The sequence below is a fragment of the Perna viridis genome, chromosome 11 (genome assembly GCF_037379345.1).
Source record: "Perna viridis isolate PV_CMFRI_1.1 ecotype Kerala chromosome 11, ASM3737934v1, whole genome shotgun sequence".
In the NCBI taxonomy this organism is placed as follows: domain Eukaryota; kingdom Metazoa; phylum Mollusca; class Bivalvia; order Mytilida; family Mytilidae; genus Perna; species Perna viridis.
Window position 1 is genome coordinate 21,845,617 of NC_142455.1, and position 27,074 is coordinate 21,872,690.

Sequence of the window (27,074 nt, forward strand, 5' to 3'; positions counted from 1 at the left end):
TACACATGCTATTTGATCATCGCCGATTTATTCACGTCGCAATGGGAAAGGGAGTTTTTGCGCGCTACTCCGGTGATTTAATATCTATGTTGCCGGATTTATTTTGGACTTGACTTGATTATGGAATGAATTGGTGTTCGGTTATTTTGTTGTAACCCTTATTTAACATACATAGTTCTTGTGATAATTACAAAATCGTTTTCGTGTTACACATATTATTTAGAAATAAATTATGTATTGACAATATTTAGTTTATAAGATGCGTTTTTATTAACACAATGAATTCTTGACTTAGAATCAAACTTTATTAAGGATTTAGACCTAGGGTAAGGGAAGTAACTCGATCCTGAAATCAGATATATGTTTGTATCATATTCAATTTCACCAAAGCCTATCAAGCTTTCATTTGAAACAGAAAGAAATCTGTCAAAGTTACTTTGATGCTTACACAAGATTGATGTAAAATGCTGAATACAAACATTCCAATGATTAGTAAGAGTTGTGTTCCTTACCCTAGGTTTACCTCCTTAAGTTTCACTTCCAGCAGTATGATTTTCTGAGTTTCTGTTTCGATGTATGGACTGTTAACACTTTATGGACAATACATGGATGCTTGTAATGGGTATTTTCGTTTTTTTTTATTTGCCAACGACAATTCAAGGTTTTTAACCTCTTGCTTCAGCTTGGCACACTTGCCTGTGTGTGGAACTTTTTTAAAGGGGTTTGAATCATTTTATCAATCGTTGCACTTGGTCAAATCATGATCGGTTAGACATCATACATATCTAGCATATATGTTTTAAATTTAATATATTATAATAAACTAATTAATTTCAGAATTGCTGTGTCAATGAATTTATGGTCTAAGTTCTTCGCATGCAGAATTATGTGGACATGACACAGGAACATCTTAATTATTTTGACTTCTGGCTTAATTCATTTTTTTTTCGCAAGGAGAATAAAGTGTGATGGAAAAAAACCTATCCATTGTTCTCTGAACTTGGTTGATTTTGTTGTCTTTTTCCAAGGTTAAATTTCTCTTCCAAGAGTTTTCTGCAAGGTTTCTTTTGAATCTGTCTTTGATTTGTTGCACTAATTTCAGTCCAGTTACTGGTGCGTGATAGTCGTCTATATTATTGGTTTTTTTTTTTTTTTTTGCTGCATCTTATACTTCGTACCTAAGAATTTGACCAAATCTGTTGTTGAGATTATTTTTAATCTTGTCGTCATTATTCAGTTTATGTCATTAAACGCTTAGGCAATCTTTATTATCTTATCGATGATGAGAGACAACATGTTTCACCCTTGATTGACTCCTGTTTGATGTAGTACTTTGGAGCCTGTTACATCATCCGGATTCACGATTAACTTGATTTCGATTAGTTTGTCTGGGCTGACATACACATTCATGGTTTTATCTAGAGGTTTGCTGGTGAACACCGTTGAAATCTATCTAAAATTTCATAACAAAAATATAAAGATTTGAGCTGAACACAAAAGCAGAGGACGTTCATCCTACTGATGTTCCTGGTCCATGCTCCTATGTTGTCATTTTTAGAGCGTTAGGGTGGATCCATATTTTATCCCTTACTCATCTTATACCACTGAATGGAATTAAATGAAACTTTCACGGAATCTTAATTACATGTCCTCAATTGTGAACTTCCAATTCTAAATTTTGGTCCGAAACAATATTGAGGTCAAATGATGCCTGTTACTAAATGGGGGGATGGAGATATCAGTTTATTCAGCATTGCTCACAATTTTTCTAGTTACTCTGTTCTTATTACATTTTTATTTCTTCTTATCTTAGTTACGTATATAAATTTGAAAATAGTGGGATTAATGTTGTATAACTACAGTTGTTGGTGCAAACACAATTATATCATCACAAAGGACGTTCTTTTCCTGATTTGAAGTTAACAGAAACTTTTATTGAGTCAGTCTGGCCTTAATTAGTAATACGTGAGGATCTAACAACAATTTACAATTGTTTTCAAGTACTGTTTCATGTTTCTGATCGTGCGGTTTTTGACACTATTTGTTCCTTATCCAAAATAAGAATACTTATAAACCATAGAATCAATCAAGATGTCTGTATATAGCACAGGACTCGGTCTTTTCTTGGATCAATACACTCTTGGCACTTTGGTATAATTGTATTTTTAGCTCTTGCGATCTTACCATAATCGACATCGTGTAAACATGCTCACCTCTTAATGTAGTAATGTACTGAAATGTTCATTACAACAATGACTAGAAACAGTGTGGTATTCAGAACAGTCGTTTTTCATATATTTTTACTCAAGTAAGGAATAATTCATAACGTGTGCTTCATTATTCCCTGATTATTTGTAATATTAACTTATAAACTTAAAAAGGACATTTGTTTAATGCTTATTTGCCAATTGAGAAGAACAACATACAATATCCGATATCACTGGCATTCCAAAAAGTGAAATATACTTAATGGAAACGTCGAGCAAACAGAAACTTAAAAGTATGAAAAAAATACAAACCTTTGGTTATCGAAAACAGACAATAGTATCGTCATATTGAAATCAACGATTTTTTTGTCCAACATATTGGAAAACAAGTAACGTATATTAAATAGCAATTGAAACTTATGGTGTGTATCATATAAATTATAGAACTTAGACACTGCTGTTACGTGATGGGTTATATTTTGAACTTAGACACTGCTGTTACAAGATAAGTTATGTCTTGAACTTATTGCTGTTACAACAGAGGTTATATTTAGAACTTAGACATTGCTGTTACAAGATGGATTATATTTTGACGGATTTTCATTTAATTATAAACTACGGTGGTTGCATATGAATATTTGGGTTACATTTGATGAATGTTTACTTGTAGAAAATTGAAATCGTGACCAGACGGTCATAAAATCTGAACTCATGGGATGTAAAAACTCAAGAAAATGGTAAAATGCATTGTACCAAAGATAACTTAAAAGGACAAAACACTTTAAGATTAGCATAGATAGTTGTTGTTTAGCAATATAGATATACAATGCATAGAATAGAAACTTTAATCCCAAAGAGAGCGGATTGTTCGAAATTATTAAGTTCTTTCGAAAATTATACTGATGTCAGTGATATAGGTATCTGCTTGTAGTTAATATATATCAGTGTAATCATGCAGCTCTGTCTGGAATTAAAATAATTACCGTTCTGTAATCTTTAAATACGGAAGTCTGTAGAAAAGCGATCCATAACATACGAGACTTACTTCTTGTGGGGCATAGAAAAAAATCTAAAAAGTAAAGAGAGTGTGGCTTCACTTACCATTTCTAACGTTTCCATTACTTTACATTCTAGAAAAGTAAATTTCACAATGAGTTCCCAGGACACGTGACATCTTAGAGTTGCATCTCATTGCGAAGCTTGAAAAATTAGGTTTTAAAATCATTATGCTCAAGAACGGTGATCGTAGAAATTCTTCACACAATTTACTTGAATAAATAATACTGAAAATCCAGACTTTTGCCTTTTCTGCTAAGTGACAGCATGGAGGCAAACTACTCACACATGTAAACAATATTAATACTCTTTTGTAATAAATTACAAATATGATTTTAAAGTAAACATTCTCAATTTTATTTTGACTACTTTTGATCAGAATACACACAAATATATAGATCTAGGTTCAGCGTGTTTTTAGTACTTCATGGTGATCGTTTGACCCGGAAATGGTTAGTGAGAACTGTATCTAAGAAAATATATTTACTTATATATAAAATAATAGATAATTGAATGAACGATTATGAAGCATTCCACGATGTTTTGCCCAGTATTTATTATTGTAATAAGACGTTGAATTTTCCAGTTCCAGTATACCCCAAAACATTATAATTATAACGGAGACATTCATTTTAATAAACTACTTGGTGCCTGAAATAAACGAAGTAAAATGTGGAATTCAATTAGAAGATGATTTCTGCGTAAGTTCGTCATTGTATACCGATGATATTGTGTTGATAGCTGGAACTGAAGGAGACCTATAGAGTCAGCATGATGTTGTCGATCGCTGGTTAGAAAGGTGGCACTGAAAGTGAATATTGAACATTAAAACCATACATACATGTATAAGGGAAGTATCCTCGCCTAGAAGTGTATTCAACTTCGTTTTAGGTGGAACCTCTCTACAATATTCAGAACACGATCGCTATCTTGGATTATTTAATGGCGAAACACTTAACTTTAACACAGACGTCAATGAACTGGTGGCGACCGTACTTTTGATTACCGCTATAACCTTGGTTCCCTTGATTACTTCTTCCGAACATGTCAGTTGGTGAAGCTGTGGTGCCGAATGGTGAAAATGCACAAACGAACTTTGAGGCAGAATACCGATCAGAACATTCATTTTGATGGGACTAAACTTCTCCGTGAATCCTAGAGATACACGGCATAATCAAGTAAAATCGATTATGGATAGAAGCGGTCATTATAAACTATTCGCATCCAAGACCACTGACGGATTAGGTGATAAATTGATAATTCGTATGGTCAAGGAATCGAAGTCGCGCGAACATCATGTTAAATGGTGGGAAAGTCTGAAGAATATGCCGAAATTCAGAACCTACAAGCATTTGAATATTACGTACATTGTGAAACTATACGTCCTAATGAAACTAGTATCGACACCAGAAATATCGGCAGTGGCAAGACTGAGATCCGGAGTTTTTTTTCATTGGAAATCGAAACTAGTGTAGTGCTTATAAAATAATAACTAATTGAATGAATTTTCTGTTCAAAAATGGTTCGGAATACTGCTCCATAATGTAGCTGCAGCAAATCGAAAACTTTTCGAACCATAAGTACTAGTTTTGACCTGTTACGGTCATAGATCATAATGGAATTAACGAGAACAAATAATTCATTGTTAGGTCATAGTATAAAGCTGGTATACAGCATGATGTTAGACATCAATACAATGTACTACTAAAATTTGATTTGACTTTTCTTAATTGTTTTCCACATTTAATTCATTTCCAGTTTTTGATAAACACACTCTCTTTTCTCACTCTTATTCAGATTCCTAATCATTTGGTGGTTATGTATGTCTTTGATAAATATAAAACCATTCTCTGCGTGATTCAGTTTCCTAATCTATGTTTTGATCTTGAATAATATAATATATATAAATATATATCTTGGGTGGGTTTCTCGAAACTATCTTAGGGATAAGACGTGTCCTAAGACTATCTTAGGATTCGTCTCTCTCCTAAGTCGTGTTCTGGAAGCCATCATAAGTTAAGATGAGTCGCAATTTTCATCCTAACTTTAGGACGACTAAATAGGTGTCTTAGTATCATCTATCGAAAAAATTACCACAGAATGACTGGCACACGTCGGTTCAAACATATTTTTAAGGAATATGCATGATTTTAAACTTTGACCTGAATATTTCACGATTCAGTGACACTTTATTAAAAAAAATGCTGCTGTGTCTATTTCTAATACATACATGTAACAATCGAAAATCAATAACTTCATTCGGTTTTTATATTCACTCACATGCATATAATTAGAAAGCAATCATTTGATTTTGTTTTGTTCTTCGAATATGAGAAACAAGACTTTTTTGGAAAAAAAATTCATAGCCCCCCCCCCCCCTTCCCCTTTCCCCCGATAATCAAAAGGTTTTTGCCTTATCATGTCAGAATTTTTGTTTATTTGATATAACAATATCAACCATTTACCCGTATTTAATATATTTTTTAAAAACATATTGTAAATGAAAATTTAAACATTTCACAAAATATACTTAGGATGTCTTTATGGCGTCTTTACTTGAGACATGTCTGAGGTAGCTTCGAGACACATCCTAACATTGTCATAAGATGATCCTTACTCCATCCTAAAGTTGGTCTTAGGACGTGACTTAGGACATATCTTAGGATAGCTTCGAGAACCCCACCCCTGTTCCTGACAATATATATATACATGTAAGCTATATAGTAAATTGTAACGACCCCTCCTTTAATGTAAACTTTCCGTTCTCGTACGGCATACGCAAAATACACACGTAAAACACGTGTATGATATTTAAGAGGTACATTTTGATCTCGTATGAAACTAAAAGTATGAAGCTATAGTGATAAACACGGCACCAATTTCAGCTAAATGTGGAGTAGTAATTTCTTATTATGCAAATCATATGCGAATGTAAAGTACTGAAATTATGAGTGCAAGAAGTCGCTAAAAATATTAAAGACTAATAAGGTTATTTAAAAAAAGTTGGCAACGTCAGTTGTGTTTTTCACATTTTATCATTTTCTTACAATAATACAATCTTATTTTTAACTTATCAACTTATTATGAAACTGAATAACTTAATACATAGCTTCTTGTTGATGTAAAGAAAATTGCGAAATATATTAGTAATATTGACATTTCGAACATTCGATCGCAGACTCTACATCTAGTTTTATTATCTTGCTCCTTTAATTACTTTTGCACAAGACATTTACAGTAGCTCAATCTTTATTTGTATACAACATTTGATCTTTAAATTGAAAGTGATTCATGAGCCTTTGAAGGTTGGTAGCTTTAAATTTATTTAAATTAGATGTGCATGACGGAAAATATTTATAACTGTCGGAGGACTCCCATGGGAGGTGTTCCAAATTTTAGGTTTCACAAGGTAAAACCTTGTAAAAGCTAATTTTCTAAAACCGCTCTAAGGATATTGATAGCATTTTATAGGAAAGTTAAACATCATGTGTAGATGTGCATCAAGGAGTACTTATTTCCATTTTCCGTGTTCATTCTTTTAATCCATTTGTTTTATATGTGTTTATGGGGATTTCTTTGTTTTCTTGGACTTGTATATTGTCCTCTGTTTCCTCGTTCTACTCATCGTTTTTCTACAGAATTCCATTGTGTATGACTTACAGTATAAGAAGGTTAAATCTTGCACAGCGATACATGCTCATTGCAGAGACGATGTCAAAAAAAAATGCAATAAAACACCTCCAAGAGAATAAAGTTACTAAAAATGGACAAATTTCTTCATATTAACGGTAATCAAATTTAAATTTTGACTTTTAAATCTCTGACACACTGATCTTAATCTGGCAATAAATGGAATGAATTTGCGGAAAAAAGACAGGGGCGGATCCAGGATTTGAGTTTAGGGGGGACGTAAGTTGAATTAAATGCAGTGCAAAGCAAGGCAAAAAATAATATGGGGTGAAATTGTGTTGAAATTTTTTTTTCTCATCGATTTAGGGGGGGGGGGCATACGCCCGGTACACCAGTCCTTGGATCCGCGCTTGAAAAGTAGTATGCAATCCAAGCAGTGGTTATTCCCCTATTATGGCATCTTTTGCTTCCGACTTTTCCCTTGAAGATTACGCTTTCCTTATATGAAAAGCTTACAACTACACAAAGATGAGATATACTGTCTTTTTCATTATAGGCAATTAATATGACAACACTTTGGGGACGGTCGTAAGACGTGTTTACAGGTTATAAAATCCACAGTGGAATATTTATGTCATATTCAATTGTACGTATGCTGAGGTGCCGATGTTAACGACCACTACAACTATTAAGAAAGCGTCTAGCAATCATGCAAGAAGTGATTTATTACCTCTTTGAATTGTAACTATTATTATAGCTCACGTGCCTATGTATCTGATAGACTTATATATGGCAAGCCAAAGTGGACAAAAATGAGCATTTTCTAATATTAAAAAATGATTTTTTAATATTACAAATTCATTTCCTAATATTACAAATTGGATTTCTTATATCACAAAACACTTTTCTAATATTAAAAAATATTTTTTTAATATTAAAAATTCTAATGAATTTCTAATATTAAAAACTATTTTTGAATGTTAGAAAATGATTTTCTAGAAGAGGGAACCTTCATACCACAGGACAGGGTACAGCTGGCCCCAAAACATCATTATACACAGGTACAGCGAAATAGCAAACTAGACAACATGAAACACAACAAAAAGAACAAACGAATAAGACGAAATGCACATTGCATAAAATATACAAAAATGTAAGCAAATCTAAAGCATGTAATATTTTGGGTTATAATGTATACATTTCATATGCACCACAGCCTGTTTATCTAAATCTTTCTTTCTAGAAACCAGTACACGTTCTGATTGATGTCATATCGGGTTTAAAATGGATGAGGTAAACTATGACAAATTATTCGAAAACTTATCTTCATGATGGAAATGGACACAGCTTGTCGGTGGACAAATTAATGACAATGGCCGGAGAACTTTCAAAGAGTAATCAAGGGAACCAAGGTTATAGCGGTAATCAAAAGAATGTAATCCAGGGACAAAGACCAGACATGGAAAACAGACACACACAACAAAGAACATAAAGTAACTAAAATCATACACACAAAGTAACAAAAGTAAATGAGCAACTCGGACTCCACTAAAAATTTTAAGCATGGACCAGGTGCACCGGTAGGATAAGCGTCCTCTGCTTTTCTAGAAACACCCGCCGAGTTGATCATAAAAAGTAAATAAAAGGAAAGGAAAACTATGACCCGTTGAATAAATCAGTTTTCATGGTACTGATGGATACACCATAACGATCCACGAGTTCATGATGACGACCATAAAACTTCTGTAGTGATGACTTCAATCTTGTAGCAACATAACCCTGTTCCAGAAGCCTATTTGTTAGAGTTCTAGCGTGATACAAAAAGTCTGCGTAGTTTCGGCAAGCTCTGGCATAATGTATGAGTTGTGAAAGGAACACTCCATACGCAGGAGCCGAAGGGATGTTGCCACAGATGAAAGGAAAGTCGACAATTCTGAGTGAAATGTCATCACGTTTGTCGTATAGTTTGGTAAATAGTTTTCCTTTACCATCGATTTCTAAGTGTAGGTCAAGATATGAGGCTGACTTCACAGTGTCTGTAGTATCCTTTGTCTCAAGTTCTTTTGAGTAGATGCGATGTATCAAATCCCCGAAATTAGGATTGTTTAGAGATAATACGTCATCTATATAATAGCGGAAACTGAGATTGAAGGATCTAACCAAACGATATTCTTACTTTCTGATCAGATCAGCTATAAAGTCAGCCTCATAAGAGTGAAGGAATAGGTCAGCAAGTAAAGGAGCACAATTTGTTCCCATTGGAATGCCGACCGTTTGTATCAAAAGGATATATATAGCATACATTTTTTCAGTTAAGTCCGAGTTGCTCATTTGCTTTCGTTACTTTGTACGTATGATTTTAGTTACTTTATGTTCTTTGTCGTGTATGTCTGTTTTCCTTGTCTGGTCTTTGTCCCTGAATTGCATTCTTTTGATTATCGCTATAATCTTGGTTCCCATGATTACTCTTTCAGACTTTAGGGGCGGTATCTTATTATTTTCAACGGTTTGCATACTCTTTGATGAAAATTGGTTCATTGGCCAGAGACTGATGAAATTCTTTCTCTAATTAAATAAAAATCTAATTTGCCAAGCGAAAGCATTTCAGGAAATTATTGTTTTGAAAAGATGTTACCAATTCCAATTATCTGTATTTATCTTGCATAGCATTAATGTGGCCGGAATGTTAAAACATTATATGTATACAAAAATGATAAGACTATATTATATCTGTAGGTTGGCCGATCAATTTTGACATCTTCAAGGACTTCATTTTTTATTCATTTTTTTAAATTCTATCGTTCGTTTGTGTTCCTATTTATTAATTATATAACTTAATTGCCAGTTTGAGTAAGAATCATGAAGCAAGTGAAATGTCGTTTTGGTGAATGACCTATATATACTTTGAAATTAGAAGTCACTGCCTGGTTTAAAAATCAGTTACAGGTAACACACTATCAAAACGAAGAACTTTTTCCCCATTTTTGCGTAGTTTTTAAGGTCAAACAGTAGCTATTTTCACTCCAGAAGATCGATCGTCACATTTGATGAGATACATACATCATATTTCAGTGATTTTGCATGAATTTCAGGAAGATTAACAATAACGAGCGACCAAGTTATTTGGGTAATCGGAACTAATCTGCCATATCGGTTACACATGTAAACGCAAATAAAAACCCTGGATACAAAAAGGAGATTTATTAATTTTTTTTCAGTTATTGTTTGCCGGATATTAAACAAATGACGAAATAAAGTAGTGGTGCTATCACAATTACTTAGACACCACTAAAAATATTATCAATATGGGAGCGAACGGTAGCTCCAGAAAATAAATTTTTAAATAAAAAAACACTTTAGTCAGCTAAACCTAAATCCAAATCAATACTGTTCATGGAAATTACGGCAAATTGTACCACAATTATGACCTCTAGAAATCTTTTTTTTCTTAATTGATCATGGATGGGGGTGTCTCTCGTAGAACGGAACGTTGCCTAGCCTATGTTTTTTTAATTTCCTAAAAGCACGTCCCTTATCCACAGTCCGGTGTACTACATGTAGCTCTAATTCAAAACACGGCTTCAATACCTGCCATGACCAATATAATATAATATAATATAATATAATATCATCAGGTATTTTAATTTTCATTGTTTTATTGTTTGTAATATTTTGAGATCTATTCAATAGAAATTAATACAATTATTCATTTTTTCCAGAGAGGATTATACAGGTAAATTGTATTCTTCTACGTATATATAAGCTACATATTTTATTTCATGTATTTCATTTTCTGCATTGACTTAACACGGCTGCGTACTTCAATAGTTGTAAGCCACTTCCATTAAACGTGTAATAGACTATCACAAAAACATTTACCGTTATCTAACAGTGTTAGCAGCGTCTTGCACTCGTAATTTGTGTATTTAATATTCGCATATGATTTGCATTAATGTGCAGTTACATATAATGTATACGCCACATAATCCAGAGGATCTTCGCCGTGTTCACCACCACAGTGTCATAGTTCTAGCTTCATCCGAGATAAAATGTACATGTACCTATTAAATATCATACACGTGTGTTCTACGTGTGCTTCTTGCTTGTATGAGAACGGGAACTTTAGATGAAATGATCAGTTAGCTTTGAACATTTCCTGGTTTCCGTTTCAGGCACTGAGGCTAGTTACAAGACTCTATACATGTAGATCATATACATTAGCACGCCCCGATATTTATGAATATTTATTGCCAGCTGCTAAATCTGGTTCATAAACTGGTTCCCTGTCAATGTTATAAGTGACCTAAACATTGATAGAACGTACCGTTTTTTAAACATTTCATACGCATGTCTATGCGTGCTTTTTTACTTGTATTAGAACTGGAATTTACATTAAAAGATGAAATAATCGGTTAGTATTGAATTAATGTAATATTACCCAGTTTCCGTTTCAAACACAGGCGTTCGTTACAATTGATTATACATCATGATGTATGAAGGTCATATATATTAGCAGGACACCGATATCTATACATAGCCATTTGGGTCATAACGGTTTCGAAAAAGTACGCAATAATATCAAAGGAACCAAGATTTTACTGGAAGTCACACGATTTTAGAGCTTATATCACATTTGTACCATTTCGGATGTTTAAAGTATGTCCAAATCACTTACAGTGAATATTTGACGATTAGCGACTTTGAAGACTTCAATCTTTTTATTTTAAACCCTAAGGTTCAGTTTAATATTATAGTTTGTAAAATATAGCAGACGATAAATATTGAATTAACTGTACGGAGATAGGGTATTACCTAACATCATAGTAAAGTTACCCACACAGTGAATAATATTTATGGGTATTATTACCCTTCTAAGATATTTATGTACATTTTGTTTTATTTCACTCTTATTAGTTTAGATATTTGTATTTAAAGATGACCGTTTTTTGTTCTCAGCCCACCCACACCCACCCCCACCAAAAAAAAAAAAGAAAAAAAAATACAGTGAAAGTAAAGCGGTTAACTTTTTTCTTTGTTACAATATAGTTCTGGGCCCAATGTCATGCACTTGAAAAATGTTCTTAAATTCCATGGTAACTCAAATCAAAAGTCTTCGAAATTAAAGACATCACAAGTTTCTCTCCGACTACTTTATTTATTTCTTTTTTTAAAAGTTTTATGGCATTAGAGCCTGAAATTCTAAAGAGTCTTCATTATTTAAAACAAATACGACGGAGGTTTTACCATACATTTATAGAAATCCGTCACCTTAATATAATATAGCATAATAATATTGGTAAATTTTAACTTCTCGCTGAAAAGATCCCCGGCAGTAGTTGATTTTTATTGATAACTAGATGTATCTATTATTATGATACCCTAACTCTGAGCTCTGCAGTGTATGCACTGAATTCATATGTATTTGAGTTTTATATTATATTAATATGCATCTGAATTAGCTTACGTCATAACTCTTACATGTGTAATACATTGTATAAGTCGCGCCGTAGTTTTACAACCGCCCAATCTATTCAATAAACATTCCGCAAATAATTCGAACTTTGTACACGTATAGTATAGGTACAAATGTACAAGTACTTTTAACTAAATGACCAAGTAAACAAAAAAAAAAAAAAAACAAAAACAAAACATTGCGAACATCTTAAATAACCGCACATAGCTTTTAATTTCCTTTGCGGTGTTAGGACGTCGTATTTCATCTTTTCGGACAAAGGTCATTCCAATAATATGTCAGTTGTCACCTAACATGTCATGATGATAAAAGAGCAACGCAATACACAATGGAGAAATGTCCACTATTGACCATCGGATGTATTTGTATAATACATGCAAAGGTAATAAATAACTATTGTTTATATTCAGATGTTATGTGTATTGGGTATATTGTATGAACATCAAAAGTAAGACGAACGTCTTATTTCTACGTTAGGGAAGCTTTTCTTCTGACGCTGGTAGACCGTCGTTTTAGGAAATGTGAAGGAGTGGTCAGTTTCCAGTAAACACATTTTATAACGTATAGCCGTACGATTCGCCTATTTTCTACAGGGCCGTGAAACCGGAGTTCGTCTTCACTTTCTCTCTACATATTACATTGTATCATACATGTAGCCTTTGATTTTGTCAAGATTATCTCAAATCATCAACAAAATATTCAATTGATTTAGTTTTGGAAAATGCCTAAAACGTGAATCCAGTCATTCACATGTATTTCCCTCATTGCACATGTTTATTCATTTCATTATAAACAATGAATTTATGAATGCCCCCATAAAAAAAACCCAATTTGAGGGGGTACAAAGAGGCTGGTCTTCCTTCTATTGAGTCGTAAATGTCGATGTATCTCGTAAATTAGAAAAAAAAATTCTTTTGCACGAATTGATTTTTTCGTTAGTTGCACCCTACATACATTTTCGCCTTAATTAGTTCGATGATAATATTTTTTCAATGATACTTCATTTGATGTGTATAAGAAACTTAATCACGACTTCTGATTTCCTTACGTAGAAGTAAAAACAACATCACCGTTCATCGTGTTATATTTAACGATTTGATAAATTGGGTAACGTCAGGTAATGCCCTCTTAATATAACATTTAAGACGGATAATATAAATTATCAATTGCCCCTGACATAATACATGCATATAAAACAAATACACAGCAAAATAACCGTAAAATGATGAGTTCATTTTGTAAATATCTTGTCATTTCATTCATAAAACGTCAATCAAAAGGAAGCGTTGAGGATACCGTCACGATGACAGTATAAAACCGGCACACCAATCCCGAACCCGGGCACTAAAAGGACGGAAGTTGAACATGAGGACATATCTTACTTTCTTGCTTCTAGCCTCGCTAGCATGCTCTGGTAAGCAATGTCATTTTTATATGTATAATTAGATACAGTCTTTTAACAAATTAAACGGATTTAAATTTGAAAATAAGAAGCATGTTCTGGTTTCTGTGGAAGTTAAGAAAGTATGTTAAATACTTGTTGCACATATGTGAAAAAAAGTTTTTTTTTTTTTCATCTGAATAATATGTATCTAAGACGGCAAAATAATACAAAGAAGATAATGGATACACAATTTGGAAACAGGGTTACATATTTCGAAAAGTTTGCTTCCTTTCTGAAAGTACAAAAATGTAACTCGCGAACAGCAAGACCAGTGCAGTCAAACACTACAAGCTTTCAGAAAGCCGAACTTTGTAGATGCCAAATTATGCCGCAGTTATCAGTTTGGTAACAGTTCCAGGTGAACGATAGAGAGATAAAGTGACTGTAAGGGGAATCTATATATCTAAGGTGTGGGAGGAAGCGGGGCTTTGCATTCTTATTTTTTTATTTATTTTCAAGGGCGAATTGCATTTATTGGTTTTTAATGCAGTAATAAATTATTGCAATGCATTTTATTTATCGTACAATATACTCAACCATGTTAAAACTTATTTACTCATTAGAAGAATGAAGATGTGAAGCATCAATCTGAATTTATTTTTAAATCATAGTCCCTACAATTGCTCAGCCAATGACGTTCCCCGGTTTTAATAACCGCTAGAGGTACATTTTTGTAATAATACAGAAATATAAAAATGATAAAAGTTCCACCTTAAGTGTTTTTTGATAAGTTTATAACACATCTCGATAGTTTTATTTCCCAATCGTGATAAACGAGTTATGTTATTCATCGTTTTATTTTTACAAAATAACCAATCCAAACCTCAAGACAAAATTATAAAATGGGGTGAAAATGTCACGTAATTACTACATTCTTTGTTTAATAATTTTATTGCAATTGCTTTTGTGTTTCGCGGTGTATTCTCTGACAAATAAAGGTGAATCATTCTGACGTATAGCGTTTGTCTTTGGTTGTGAACTGTCAACTATTTTAAGTCGTTCTATTCATTAAAGTCGTCTCAGTCAATAATCTGTCTGCACGATTTGATATAAATCTTATGATTATCACTGAACTAAAGGCAGACGCTTCAAATGAAATTACATAGATTGTCAAATTTGTCTGCAACTTGTACACGACATACGTGTGATGTTTCTGCCTCAAATGCAATTAAGTTCGTTGTCAAATTAGTCTGTAACTTGTACAGGACACATGCTTGATGTCTTATCGAAATATATATTTTTTTCTTAAAACAAAACCAGCTATATTCAAGTTGTAATATTCTATCGAACTACAAAACAATTAAACGTTAACAAACATATATGCCCAGACGAAAATTGCCGTATTTTGTCAAAGCTCTCTGGTAGAAAAGGAGAATATCCCATACTTCCATCTCCCTAGAAGAAGTAATAAAAAAAGGAAATTTACTGGAAAAATAAACTTGAAAAAGAAACGTACAAAAAAATAATAATAAAACTAAGACTAATTATACATTTATAACCAATAAAGCATGAAAATCAAACATGTTAACAAAAAAAAAAAAACCAAAACAAACAAACAAAAACAACAACAAAAACAAAAAACAAAAACAAAAACAAACAAAGAAAAAAAAACAATAAAAAAATGAAACATCAACAAACAAAAATAAAATTAAAAATATGGGACTAGACTCTGTACTACAATGTACATGTATGTAACTTATTACATGTATATTAATCTTACTTTTTTTGTTATTGTCAGGCTACTGTCAGTTAGCTGGGTTAATGGAAAATCCTATGATGATGATGTCTCTTATGCGGGGAATGGGAGGTGCCAGTGGTGGAATACCAATGGGTATGACCGGTATGGGAGGAATGCCCATGATGGACTTGAGTGCCGCTCCAGTCATTGACTCTAACACCTTTGCAAAGATGGCAAAACTTGCTGCATTGATGGGATCATCACCTGCTACCGGTAAAGCAGCAAGTGCTGCTAATACAAAGGCCGCTGCAAATGCTGCAGTTGCTAAAGCAGCAAACCAGTTGGCTAAGCAGAAGGCTGCCGAACAGCAATCATCAGGAATCGACCCAATGGTGTTGTTCATGATGTCCCAACAGGGCGGCATGGACCCAATGATGCTACCTCTCCTTATGTCTTCATCAAAACCCTCTCCTTCAACCCCTACCTCATCTGGAATTGATCCTATGACAATGTACTTCTTGATGCAGGTAGAAATCTTTTATTTTGTGTAATTTAAAATTGTATGTGTTCATGTTAGTGCAAATGTAGCGACCAATTACTGGTTACGGAGATCAACTCTTAAATACATAAATTGGATACATATGTTATGCTTTTTGGGAAATAGAAAACCATTTCACTACATGCGTATAAATTTCTTCGAACATCAGTACACCATTGACTAGGGAATACGTTATCATTTGTACGTGCATCTAATTTTACGGTGTTTATCTTTTATACGACTGTATTTACTTGCTGATACAATAATTGTTAACTAATGTATTGCATGATTATTAACATATTTGATTTTATTTCAGAGCGGTGGACTGTCAGGTTGAGGAGTGTAATGCCAGGTTGTTATCATGAAACAAAAACTTTGCTGGATAGTCGCAGCAACAATGGGGCCCAACAGAAGTACTTGTGTGGCTGAATATGTGAACATTTCACATTGTATTGTTTATTTTTATAATAAATATATTTGTAACAAACATCTGTTGGAATGTTTATAGATTAACTTACCTTGATCGAAGCTACACAACGCTGTCAAAATCATCAAGATTCCCAAAAAAGTAACACCTTGACGGAATAATGTATTTTGGAATTTTTAAATAATTTTTACTTCATTGATCTATAAAAAACATACTAACTTAAAATTACCTACAAAATGCAGGTGATGTGACATTCCAAGACAATCCGATAATCGAGTAATTGGGGTGAAACGACTTTTAATACTATCATTTCACAACCGTTATGACCGACGTCTCTGTAATGTATGTCAAGGTGTATTATAATTGCAACAGCGTAAGAAAGATAACTCAATCTTACTCTGTACTGATACATATCAAATACACGAACAAGATAATGTTTACAAGAGAAAAAATGTTTTATTTTAGTACACTTTCAGCCAGACTGTGCACATAATAAATGACAAGAAAAAAATCAATCGAATCATAGCTATACATTTTACGAATATAAGTGGGTTTCTTGTTTATTATGTCCCAATATTTGATAAACTGATGGTTAAAACAAACAAAACAGAAAACAAAAAACAAACAAACAAACAAACAAAACAAAAACTGCATGTGCATGTTTTTACATGTATGTTAATCGACTTTGTGGAATAATTGTAATTCAGAGTTTGCAAAACAAGACCGCTTTTTATCTTTTTTTTCTATTATTATCATTATTTTTATATTTTCTGCCTTTGAAAATACGTTTTTGTAAAGAATCGGTTTTTGATTGATTGATTGTTATATGATGTTCTATTGATTTTGGAAAAATCGGTTCATAAATCCAACAAACACTGCTTTGTACTCGTCCGACACACTAAGCCCAATTTTTATTGTGCTAAATCACAGAAACAACAGCCCGCAGTAGGCATGTCATCATACTAGGACACAATATTTTGACTCCGAGCCAATCAAGCGGTCAAACAATCGTTTTTTGCGGCGTGCTTAGCACCAATATCAAAAAGTTTTGTGTGCCCATGTGGTGATCTGTAGAAGTTTAAATGTTCGTTGCTTAGCTTTAGTGGATGACCGTCTCACATAGCAAGTATACCACATCTCCTGGTGTTATTCGGTCATGGAGCGCACTCGTGGTAAGCACGCTTCAACGAGACCATATAGGCAAATCTTAAAGTTAATTCGGTAATATACAATTTTAAGTGTAAGTTGTATAATTTACCTATACATGCAAGAATGCATATTCACACAAGCATAAAAATACTCGAAGCTATAAAGTAAAGTATAGTCTCGCATTTTACCAAGCATTACTAGTAATACTTATTTATATTTTTTTCATTTCAATATAACGTGATTAGATACGGTGTTTATGTCAAAGAGACAAAAATCCCACCTATTCGTCTTCAATTAACGACGAGGAAATCCTCATATCACAGGGCAGGCTGCAGTTGGTCCCAAAACATCATTATACACAGGTACAGCGAAAGAATTGCCCGTGTACTAGGTTCAAACAGGCCAGAGTCACCTTGTCACAACGGAAATAAAGAAACTGAATATAAATTACACAAAGTACAAAGGACTAATAATTAACAGTTTACTGACATGCCAGCTCCAGACCAGTTTAAACCAACAAAAAATTATGTCCCCATCGTGTGTTAAATCAATCCCAATACTTCACATGCAGGGTTGAGAATCATGGTACATCATAAGTCATACATTAAAGACACAACCAATGTCATGTGAAATGAAGGGTCAACACACTAATATGGCTTCGAGAAATATGGGCTCAATTTTACCACACATTTAACTTTCGCTACAGACAAATACATGTATCTAGAGCAATTTAAAGGTATAAAATATGAGAAAGTAACATAAATTTTATGTATAATTATATATAAAACTGACCTGTCCTCTTATCAATTTTGCAGAGTGCCAAAATAAACAAAGTAGTGATACTGTTTTGATATGTTCCTTTAAGTGTATCACATTGACATGATGTTCATTGTATATCGAAAGGTGATGATCCACTTACTCTTATATTGGATGTGTCTGTGGTGTTCTTTTTTTGTATATCCTTATTTTAACTTATATTCTACATACATGTAAGTATGGATTACTATGAAATCTTTTATTTTATCTAATATTTTCGTGAACACAACTACGATGAACCCTTGATTGTATTCTATTTGAAACAATGAACTCAGAAAACCGTACTAAATGGATGAATAGAAAAATAGTCTATTTTTCCAGCTACATGTACGACAGTATCCTACTTATTACTGCAAGTCAGTTTCTTTATCTAAGTGAACACTACATACGTCTATCACAGACATCTGCACTTATATCTGGTGTACGTGAAAGCTTCATTTCATTGTTTACAAGCCATACGGTCGTAGATGATACACGAAATATTCAAAAGCAAGCATCTTCTTCGGACTCACCATGCGGAAGCTAGCAATGTTGTGAGATAGCTGAAAAACATTGTCATAAAATCACATACATTTTTCAGTTTTCCATGAAACATTTGACTACATGTACATGTATAAACTTGACAATGTATCTATGTAGATATTTAAGGCCGATTCCTTGTTGATAGCTAGATGATGCCAAATGCTTTATTTTTAAAGGGCTACTAAGATCTCGTGAACATTTTAGATAATCTTTTCTCTGACTTTACTATGTGACTTGTTGGATCTCGATTAACTCTCTTCGGATTCTAAAATGGCATTATATAGATGTAGCACCAAGTAAACAAGGAATTTGGCTTCCCTGGTTCACCCAATACTGATCGGGTTTATTATTGATGTAACATTCACATAGGGTTTATGAATCTTAAATAAATGTACTGCAGTACAGTAAATTGGACAAGCTGTTTCCTGGGTAAGATAATTACATATATTATATATCTTCAGAAAACAAAATAAGTAAGGTCTACTCATTGATTTCTACAGAAACCTTATATAGACGTGAAGAAAAAAAAGAAAAGAAAAACATATTATGCGCACTGTTGGTTTCGTCCTTGTAAATATATTCAAATTAAATTGATACGTGTTATTTGTAGTGTTTACTCAATATACTCCGTTAATTCCTGTATGGAACAGAAGGTCTACATGTCCTGTCCGTATTACTTAAAACCAATAAAAGATATTGACTAATAAACTGAAATCGGAGACCTCAAGGTGGCGATTTTGTATAAATGTTATGTATAAAGTGTTGACCTTTAAATAACATTCTGTGTAAGGATCAGTCAATGGGTGACACTTCATTTTTTTTCTTAATTTGGTCTTTTATGCCTCAAATAATTCAACACACCTAGAAGACAACTGAAAAGCTTTTTTTTAATTTATCCAGATGCATCTATGATACAGTTTTTTAACTGCTTATACAAACTAGAGGCTCAAGAGAGCCTGAATCGCTCACCTGGTTTACCATTTGCTTATTTGAAAAACGTGAGGAATGAGACAGGCTAAGTTAAAATCAACTAAATTGTCAAATGCAGGAAATGCTTTTCATAGCATTTTCATGACCTAAACCAGAACTGTTTCAGGGGCAGTAATTCCTACATCAGTTTACCAATCGTTTTGAAAATTTTGTTCACAGGTCCATCTCATGATGCCTTTGGCCAGGTGAGCTAAAAGGTGCATGAAATATCGTAGTGCATTTCAACCAAATTTGACCTATCAATATGTTGAAAAGTCAAACTTTACAAACACTTTTATTGTTGTTTCTGGAGGACATTAAGTATATATACTTGGATAATGCCATAAAATTTCCGCGTTTTTTTTCTTGTACACATTTTGCCTGATTCTTAGACAGACATGTACGTAAATAAGATCAATGTGTTTTCTTTTTCTTACGTCTTCTTTGTCATGCCAAAATCTATGAAACATCGAAATAGTATGTATATATTAACCATCATACTGTGTTAAACTTTATCTCCCAATGTAAAATATAAAATCACATCTGTCGCATGTTATAATGTCGGAACAAACCGCTTAGAAAATTCACTATTACAAGATAGAACAGATGAAGAGTATTTGTATAACGAATTTAACCTACTTATATGTAACATATTTCATACCAAAAAAAACAGGTTTTTTTTATTTTTGCGCTGGAGGCGCTGGAGACGCGGGACAAAAAATAGAACACATTTAATAAGACTAACATTGCAACAAAATAGGTGACGAGCTACGGACACGGAATATATAAAGCATGAAAAGGACAATGGCAAAAGTTAAAAAAAAATGAAAACCGCCTTTGTGCTACAAATCAAACTTAATCTTAATCTTTGACTATAGTACTATAAACAGTGCAAATTGTAAATAAAAATATATTTAATACTATCACGTGCATTCTATTCAACGGACGATAAGTCTTTTAAAAGAGCCAATAATATATAAATCATTTAATAGTTTAACTTGTAGCCACTGTCTCAATGGATCGCGTTTCCTGTACGTGTAAATTGAAACTATAAGCAATGCTATGTTAACTGCCACAGTTATCTTGTACTGTTATAACACTCGGGGTCTTTAAAATTTTAAAAGGGGGGTTCCGTTGAAGGAAAATGTGCGTTGTTTTGCACCACGTGCGACAGTGTTACATGTGTGCCAATTACTTTTCGTTTGGAAACATGAGCTCATTTGCACCATAGTAAATTAATGATTCGATTAAGTTGGTTCGGCAAAAAAAAGCAAAATGTAAAATGATATTAAACTTGTACTCATGATCATGGAATGTAACATGGTTAACATCTGAACAACTCAAAACATATGATCTTTGCTGACCACTTTATTTTGTAGAAGGTTCATTAGATATTTATGAGAATCGATAGGAGACGAAATATCACTTTTAAACCTTAATAAAACAATACATATAATGTGCACCTGTTAATTAGGTATAACATGAAGTTGCACGTAAGGAATGATATGCATGGCGAATATTTGCTGGCTTCCCAGAAAACTAATATAATGTACAGTGCTTCATTTTTGTAAATGATATTGATATACTTTCCAACAAAATGTATGAACTTGAATAAAAATAAATAAATAAATAAATAACTTTTGATACACAAAGAACAAGGTCTGGTTTTCAGGCACATCTACAATTGAAATTGCATGCACGTATTTTATGGCTTAACGGCTTAAAAACTTAATGTTGTTTTGTCATAGCTTACGCATTTACATAAATGATTTTGATAACAAATGTGAAACTATCCGATAAATATTGTTATACGAACCTTGCTTTTGTTCTAAAAAGTTTCAATTGAAGTATCATAATGTCATTAAATGATTTGTTTTCTTCAATCCATAGGAAAACAACTAGTGGGAAAAAACATGTCTCGTATTGAAAGATTTTATAATTTTGCCACAGAAAGCAACAGAAACAGAAATATATGCATATTTTACGTTCAGACATATTCCCCATTTGAAATTATGTACATGTGCTTTCATTATTTCGTTTGGATTGTGTCCCATACTTTGCACAGGACTCTAATTCCGTGTCAAACCCATGCACATAGCAGAGTCTACTGAGATAAATGGTTTACTTACATTTTGACTGTTGCTATTAAACCCTAGCTCCAATGGGGCAGCATTAAAATGTTGGCTGCCATTTACCTCAAGTTTTATCTGCAAGTCTTCCATACATAATACCGTATACAAATCAGTCGATCTTCCAGATCTCGTGTTACAACGTATGGAACCGGAGATTTGGCTATATCTTGTCATTGCACTCTTACTAAACAAATAAATTGCACTAGGGTCCTTTCTTGAAAATTTATATTCTTCATAGTAGCTGTACAATACAGGATCTTCTGGTGTTTGTTCTTTCAACATAAAGCGAACATTTTCTATGATGACGTAATTGTTGTCTGTCGCTACCAATGTCCAATCAGATTCGTTTTGAAACTTATTCTGAATAAATGTCAATGCATTGCTGCAAAGTTCTGAGAAAGACTGGGTGTTTGGTAGATAAATGGTTGGTAAATTGCAACTTCTTTTACCACGAGGTATCAAGAAACGTATATGGTCACATCTCCTCCCCCATGTTTTGTTGATCGCTGTGGCGCCTTTGTAACAACGACTTGTAATTATGTAGCATGATATTGTGATATTCTTTAAAGCCAAACCTTCTTCCGTTAAGGTATCTGCAATAAGATATTGACAATGACAATGCGAACTAAGACGATCCGTCGTTTTACAGATGATATCCATCAGTTTTCCAACGTGCTGGTCATTTATGACACGTTATTTCACCCCGACAAATACTAAGATAGATAATCTTAACTACCAATGAAAAACATGGGATGCCGGAAGAATAAATTCATCAAATATGTAGCGATACGAAGACTAAAGTTGTTATCCCTAACTTTAGATTCATATTTCTACAAATAAAGAAAACTAATGTTCTATGTATATTTACTTTTAAACAATGAGAAAGACTGCACTGTTCTGACTGACTGAAGGTATCATTACATTGGTAATATATCTAACATCACTGTGAGTTCTAGACAGAAATCTCAGGTTCCATGAGTAAAATTTCAAGCAGAACAATAACAGGCAATCACATACAAAACTTGAGACGAGTTTATCTCGCAAATGATGATGATGACTACTTCATATTTCTATACTTTGTTTCTCGACAAATGAGACTTCCTCTGTGGAAGTCTCATTTGTCGAGAAACAAAGTAAATATAAGTAAATATTGCCTCGAATTTGCCTACATATTTTCATTCCTAACAGCACAAACAATATATTGCTTATTATACGTTATTATCATGAATTAGCATGAATTTAAGAAAAGCAACATCAAAAGATATGTCGATAAAATAATTCTATAACTGCCATCGGTTGTATAGACATATGGATTTGAGTTTATTTTTTCTTAAGCACAAAACTGTTGTTTATTGCCTCACCAGTGTTAAAATAAACAAGTTATTGAATATATAATATAACAATCATGTGTATTTATATTCAAATCATTAGTACTAGTCCATTACTGTCAACAAAGTGTTATACCGTAAATTGCATTTCTACTGTTGACAGGTAAACCTTTTTACTTTGCAGATGATACTTATTTCAGTAGAAACAACAGTCTATCTGGTTTCGATGTCTTGTCTTTGTCCCTGGATTACATTCGTTTGATTTCCGCTAGAATCCTGGTTCCCTTGATTGCTCTTTATATGTACTAACATGTACATATATGAGAAATGCTCAGATGCTGAATGGGCTGTTCGGGATTTCTTCTGTTTTACCAGACTAAATGTAGCTAACTTTGAGTTGCACTGCAAAAGTTACTAACTGTAACCCAGTTGCGACAAAATTAGTTAAAATGTCTTGATTTCGCGAAACACTGTTGAGTTTGATATTTGTACAGTAAAATAATTAATGACAGGTAATCACCAAATTCAATTTCACGAGGACAATTTCCCGATCACAATTTCCCGATCACAATTTCCCAAAGACAATTAAAAGTAAAAGCCTGTGATTAACAAGCAGTTTATTTCAAGATCACCGCACTTTGTACCTATTTACATTGTACATTGGGCACAACGTGGGAAGACATAGAAGGAGAACAACAAGCAGAACAACACAGGAAGACATACAAGGAGAACAACAAGCAGAACAACACAAGAAGACATAGAAGGAGAACAACAAGCAGAACAACACAGGAAGACATACAAGGAGAAAAACACAGGAAGATATAGAAGGAGAACAACAAGCAGAACAACAGAACAACACATGAAGACATAGAAGTAGAACAACACAGGAAGACATAGAAGGAAAACAACAAGCGGAACAACACAGGAAGACATAGAAGGAGAACAACAAGCAGAACAACTCAGGAAGATACAGAAGGAGAACAACAAGCAGCACAACACAGGAAGACATACAAGGAGAACAACAGAGGAAGATATAGAAGGAGAACGACAAGCAGAACAACACAGGATGACATAGAAGGAGAACAACACAGGAAGACATACAAGGAGAACAACACAGGAAGATATAGAAGGAGAACAACAAGCAGAACAACACAGGAAGTCATACAAGGAGAACAACAAGCAGAACAACACAGGGACACATAGAAGGAGAATAACAAGCAGAACAACTCAGGAAGATACAGAAGGAGAACAACAAGCAGAACAACACAGGAAGACATACAAGGAGAACAACACATGAAGATATAGAAGGAGAACGACAAGCAGAACAGCACAGGATGACATAGAAGGAGAACAACAAGCAGAACAACACATGAAGACATACAAGGAGAACAACACAGGAAGACATACAAGGAGAACAACAAAGCAAGATATAGAAGGAGAACAACAAGCAGAACAACACAGGAAGACATACAAGGAGAACAACAAGCAGAACAACACAGTAAGACATACAAGGAGAACAACACAGCAAGATATAGAAGGAGAACAACAAGCAGAACAACACAGGAAGATATAGAAGGAGAACAACAAGCAGAACAACACAGGAAGATATAGAAACGGATCAATATGTATTGCCGGAACGGGAACCTAAAATAATTCACCACACTCAATCATTATGAAACGTTCTGCTATAATTTAAAAATTCATCTTGGAGGGGTGGAATCAGAGGTTTTAGAAACAATTAAAGGGTTCAAAATGGATTACCTGACTATTATTTGCTCATTTTTTGTCCAAGTTCGACGAATTTAACAAGTATTCCAACGACAATGGGAGGGGGGGGGTTCCCACCCCCAGGAATCTTCCCACTACAATTACCAAGAAGTGGTAGTACTTATGATATATAATTGTTCAGATTGGTTATTTTGGATGCGTATTTGTTCCGTTTTCAAAATCAATAAAACAATATCGAAAGTTTGCTGTAATCAATTAAAACAATAAGCAAAATAAAGATTATGCATTGAAATGAGTCCAGTTTCAACAAACTGATTTTGATTTTCATGAATATCAAAGAAACTATTACGGAATAGAGTATGCTATTCGTGGTTTTATTGAATGATGGGGTCAATTGCGAACAGTAACTTTAATACAAAGGATAATTGTCTTTTTAATTTATGCCAGAAATGAAATGCATGTTTAGAAAAATGCAAGCATTATTATGCGCAAGCTTAGTCGTAAACTCATGTTTGGTTTTTTGTATCGTCCATGGCATCGCAGAAATTAAAGTCCCAAAAACTCCGTTACCAATCGGATTTTTCGGGGGCCTGAATCATTTTAAAACGTGATTGTGTGTTTTTTTTTTATATTTTCGTCCTGAATTAAATTTACTCTTTAATCTTATTTTTGTAAAAGATCCATTGCCTTTCCTGCCTATTTTACCATGATATCTGGTTCTATTTTATGATTTCAAGTGTGATTTTATTATCTCACCCTCGCTCATCCCCATAAAAATAGATGGCAGTTTCATTACATCTAATTTACACAAACTAAATTACCAATGTTGTTGGGTTGATTTGAATTACATCTCCAGTGTGCATACTTGTATATATTTAATGTATTCCAATAAAAATGTCCGTACCATGATGAAAGCTGGAATCCATTTCAAGATCTGGCATCAATTCTGGTCGTTCAAGTAATCTTAAATCCGTATCCGACTCGGCATTTAGAAACTCTATGCGCTCCGACAGTCGTTGGAAAAAATCCACACTCAAATCTCTCCTTGATTTTGGTTGATTTACTGTGTATCGAAAAACTTGTAACATAACAAAAAATAAAATCGCTCCAGTGAAAACTCCACAGAGGAACTTTTCCAACAGAAACCCATCAGAATGATATACAATTTTATTCACTTTAGACATTATGACTAACCTTACTTATTCACTTCTGATTCCGGATTAAAACTTCATCATTTCACGAGACCGATTTAAATAGTATAAAGACAATCTGTTACGACATTACCAAATACAAAACAATGATCGATTGACATAAAAGATAGATTGGTTTTATCTAGTTATTTATGAATGATATACTTTAGCACACATTAATAGCATCAAAGGTGTGCGTTCTTCATTATACATGTTAACAAGTTTTTAAAAGTTTCATATCAAATCTATGTAAATATCCTTGGACAATAAAAGTTGGCTGGTTGCGTAATTGTTCGCATTATACATCGTACATATATACGTATTCACTGAAACTTTGTTATTATAACATAAAATATGGGGACGGTATATATAATTAATGTAGTATTCAGTGAATTGCATGTAATGTTCAAACCACAGGTGGTTCTGTATATTACATATATTGTATGTGTCCATCGATAATAATAATTGTATCGACTTATTTGGTTAAAGATTCGAGAAGCGGGCTATTTCCGTCGTCTCTCATTATACAGCTAGCATTAATAATGATAATGTATTATTCCTAAAGTTTTAAATTTTCTTATATAAGTTAAATTTTTGAAACAAACCAAAAATAATTGCTCTACTTACACAATATCTATGCTACAATGTTTTTATAGAGTGAATTCGTGGTCAAAACTAAAAGTTTGTTCAAAATGCAATTTTAATCATACAACAATCATGTTACAAAGTCAATTTAACCACACAAAAAAAGGGAAAATAATATCGCAAGATATAGAATGAAATTATA

The 27,074-nt window shown here is 33.3% G+C and overlaps 3 protein-coding genes across 3 annotated transcripts; 2 read left to right on the forward strand and 1 right to left on the reverse strand.

Moving 5' to 3' along the window:
* The first annotated feature begins 13,725 nt into the window (after positions 1-13,725).
* Positions 13,726-16,462, forward strand: LOC148603348 (uncharacterized). The gene is made up of 3 exons (XM_088552751.1): positions 13,726-13,780; positions 15,549-16,015; positions 16,343-16,462. The coding sequence occupies exons 1-3, from the start codon at positions 13,732-13,734 to the stop codon at positions 16,361-16,363; spliced, it is 537 nt and encodes a 178-aa protein (XP_088408877.1). The 5' UTR covers positions 13,726-13,731; the 3' UTR covers positions 16,364-16,462.
* A 2,140-nt stretch (positions 16,463-18,602) lies between these two features.
* On the reverse strand, positions 18,603-26,376 carry LOC148603349 (glycoprotein-N-acetylgalactosamine 3-beta-galactosyltransferase 1-like). The gene is made up of 3 exons (XM_088552749.1): positions 26,002-26,376; positions 22,039-22,634; positions 18,603-18,960 (listed from the first exon to the last, which is right to left on the reverse strand). Exons 1-3 carry the CDS (start codon positions 26,279-26,281, stop codon positions 18,865-18,867), a joined length of 972 nt encoding a protein of 323 aa, XP_088408875.1. The 5' UTR covers positions 26,282-26,376; the 3' UTR covers positions 18,603-18,864.
* Positions 23,875-24,681, forward strand: LOC148603350 (uncharacterized). Its single transcript, XM_088553245.1, has 2 exons — positions 23,875-23,881; positions 24,461-24,681. The coding sequence occupies exons 1-2, from the start codon at positions 23,875-23,877 to the stop codon at positions 24,664-24,666; spliced, it is 213 nt and encodes a 70-aa protein (XP_088409371.1). The 3' UTR covers positions 24,667-24,681.
* Positions 26,377-27,074: the final 698 nt, after the last annotated feature.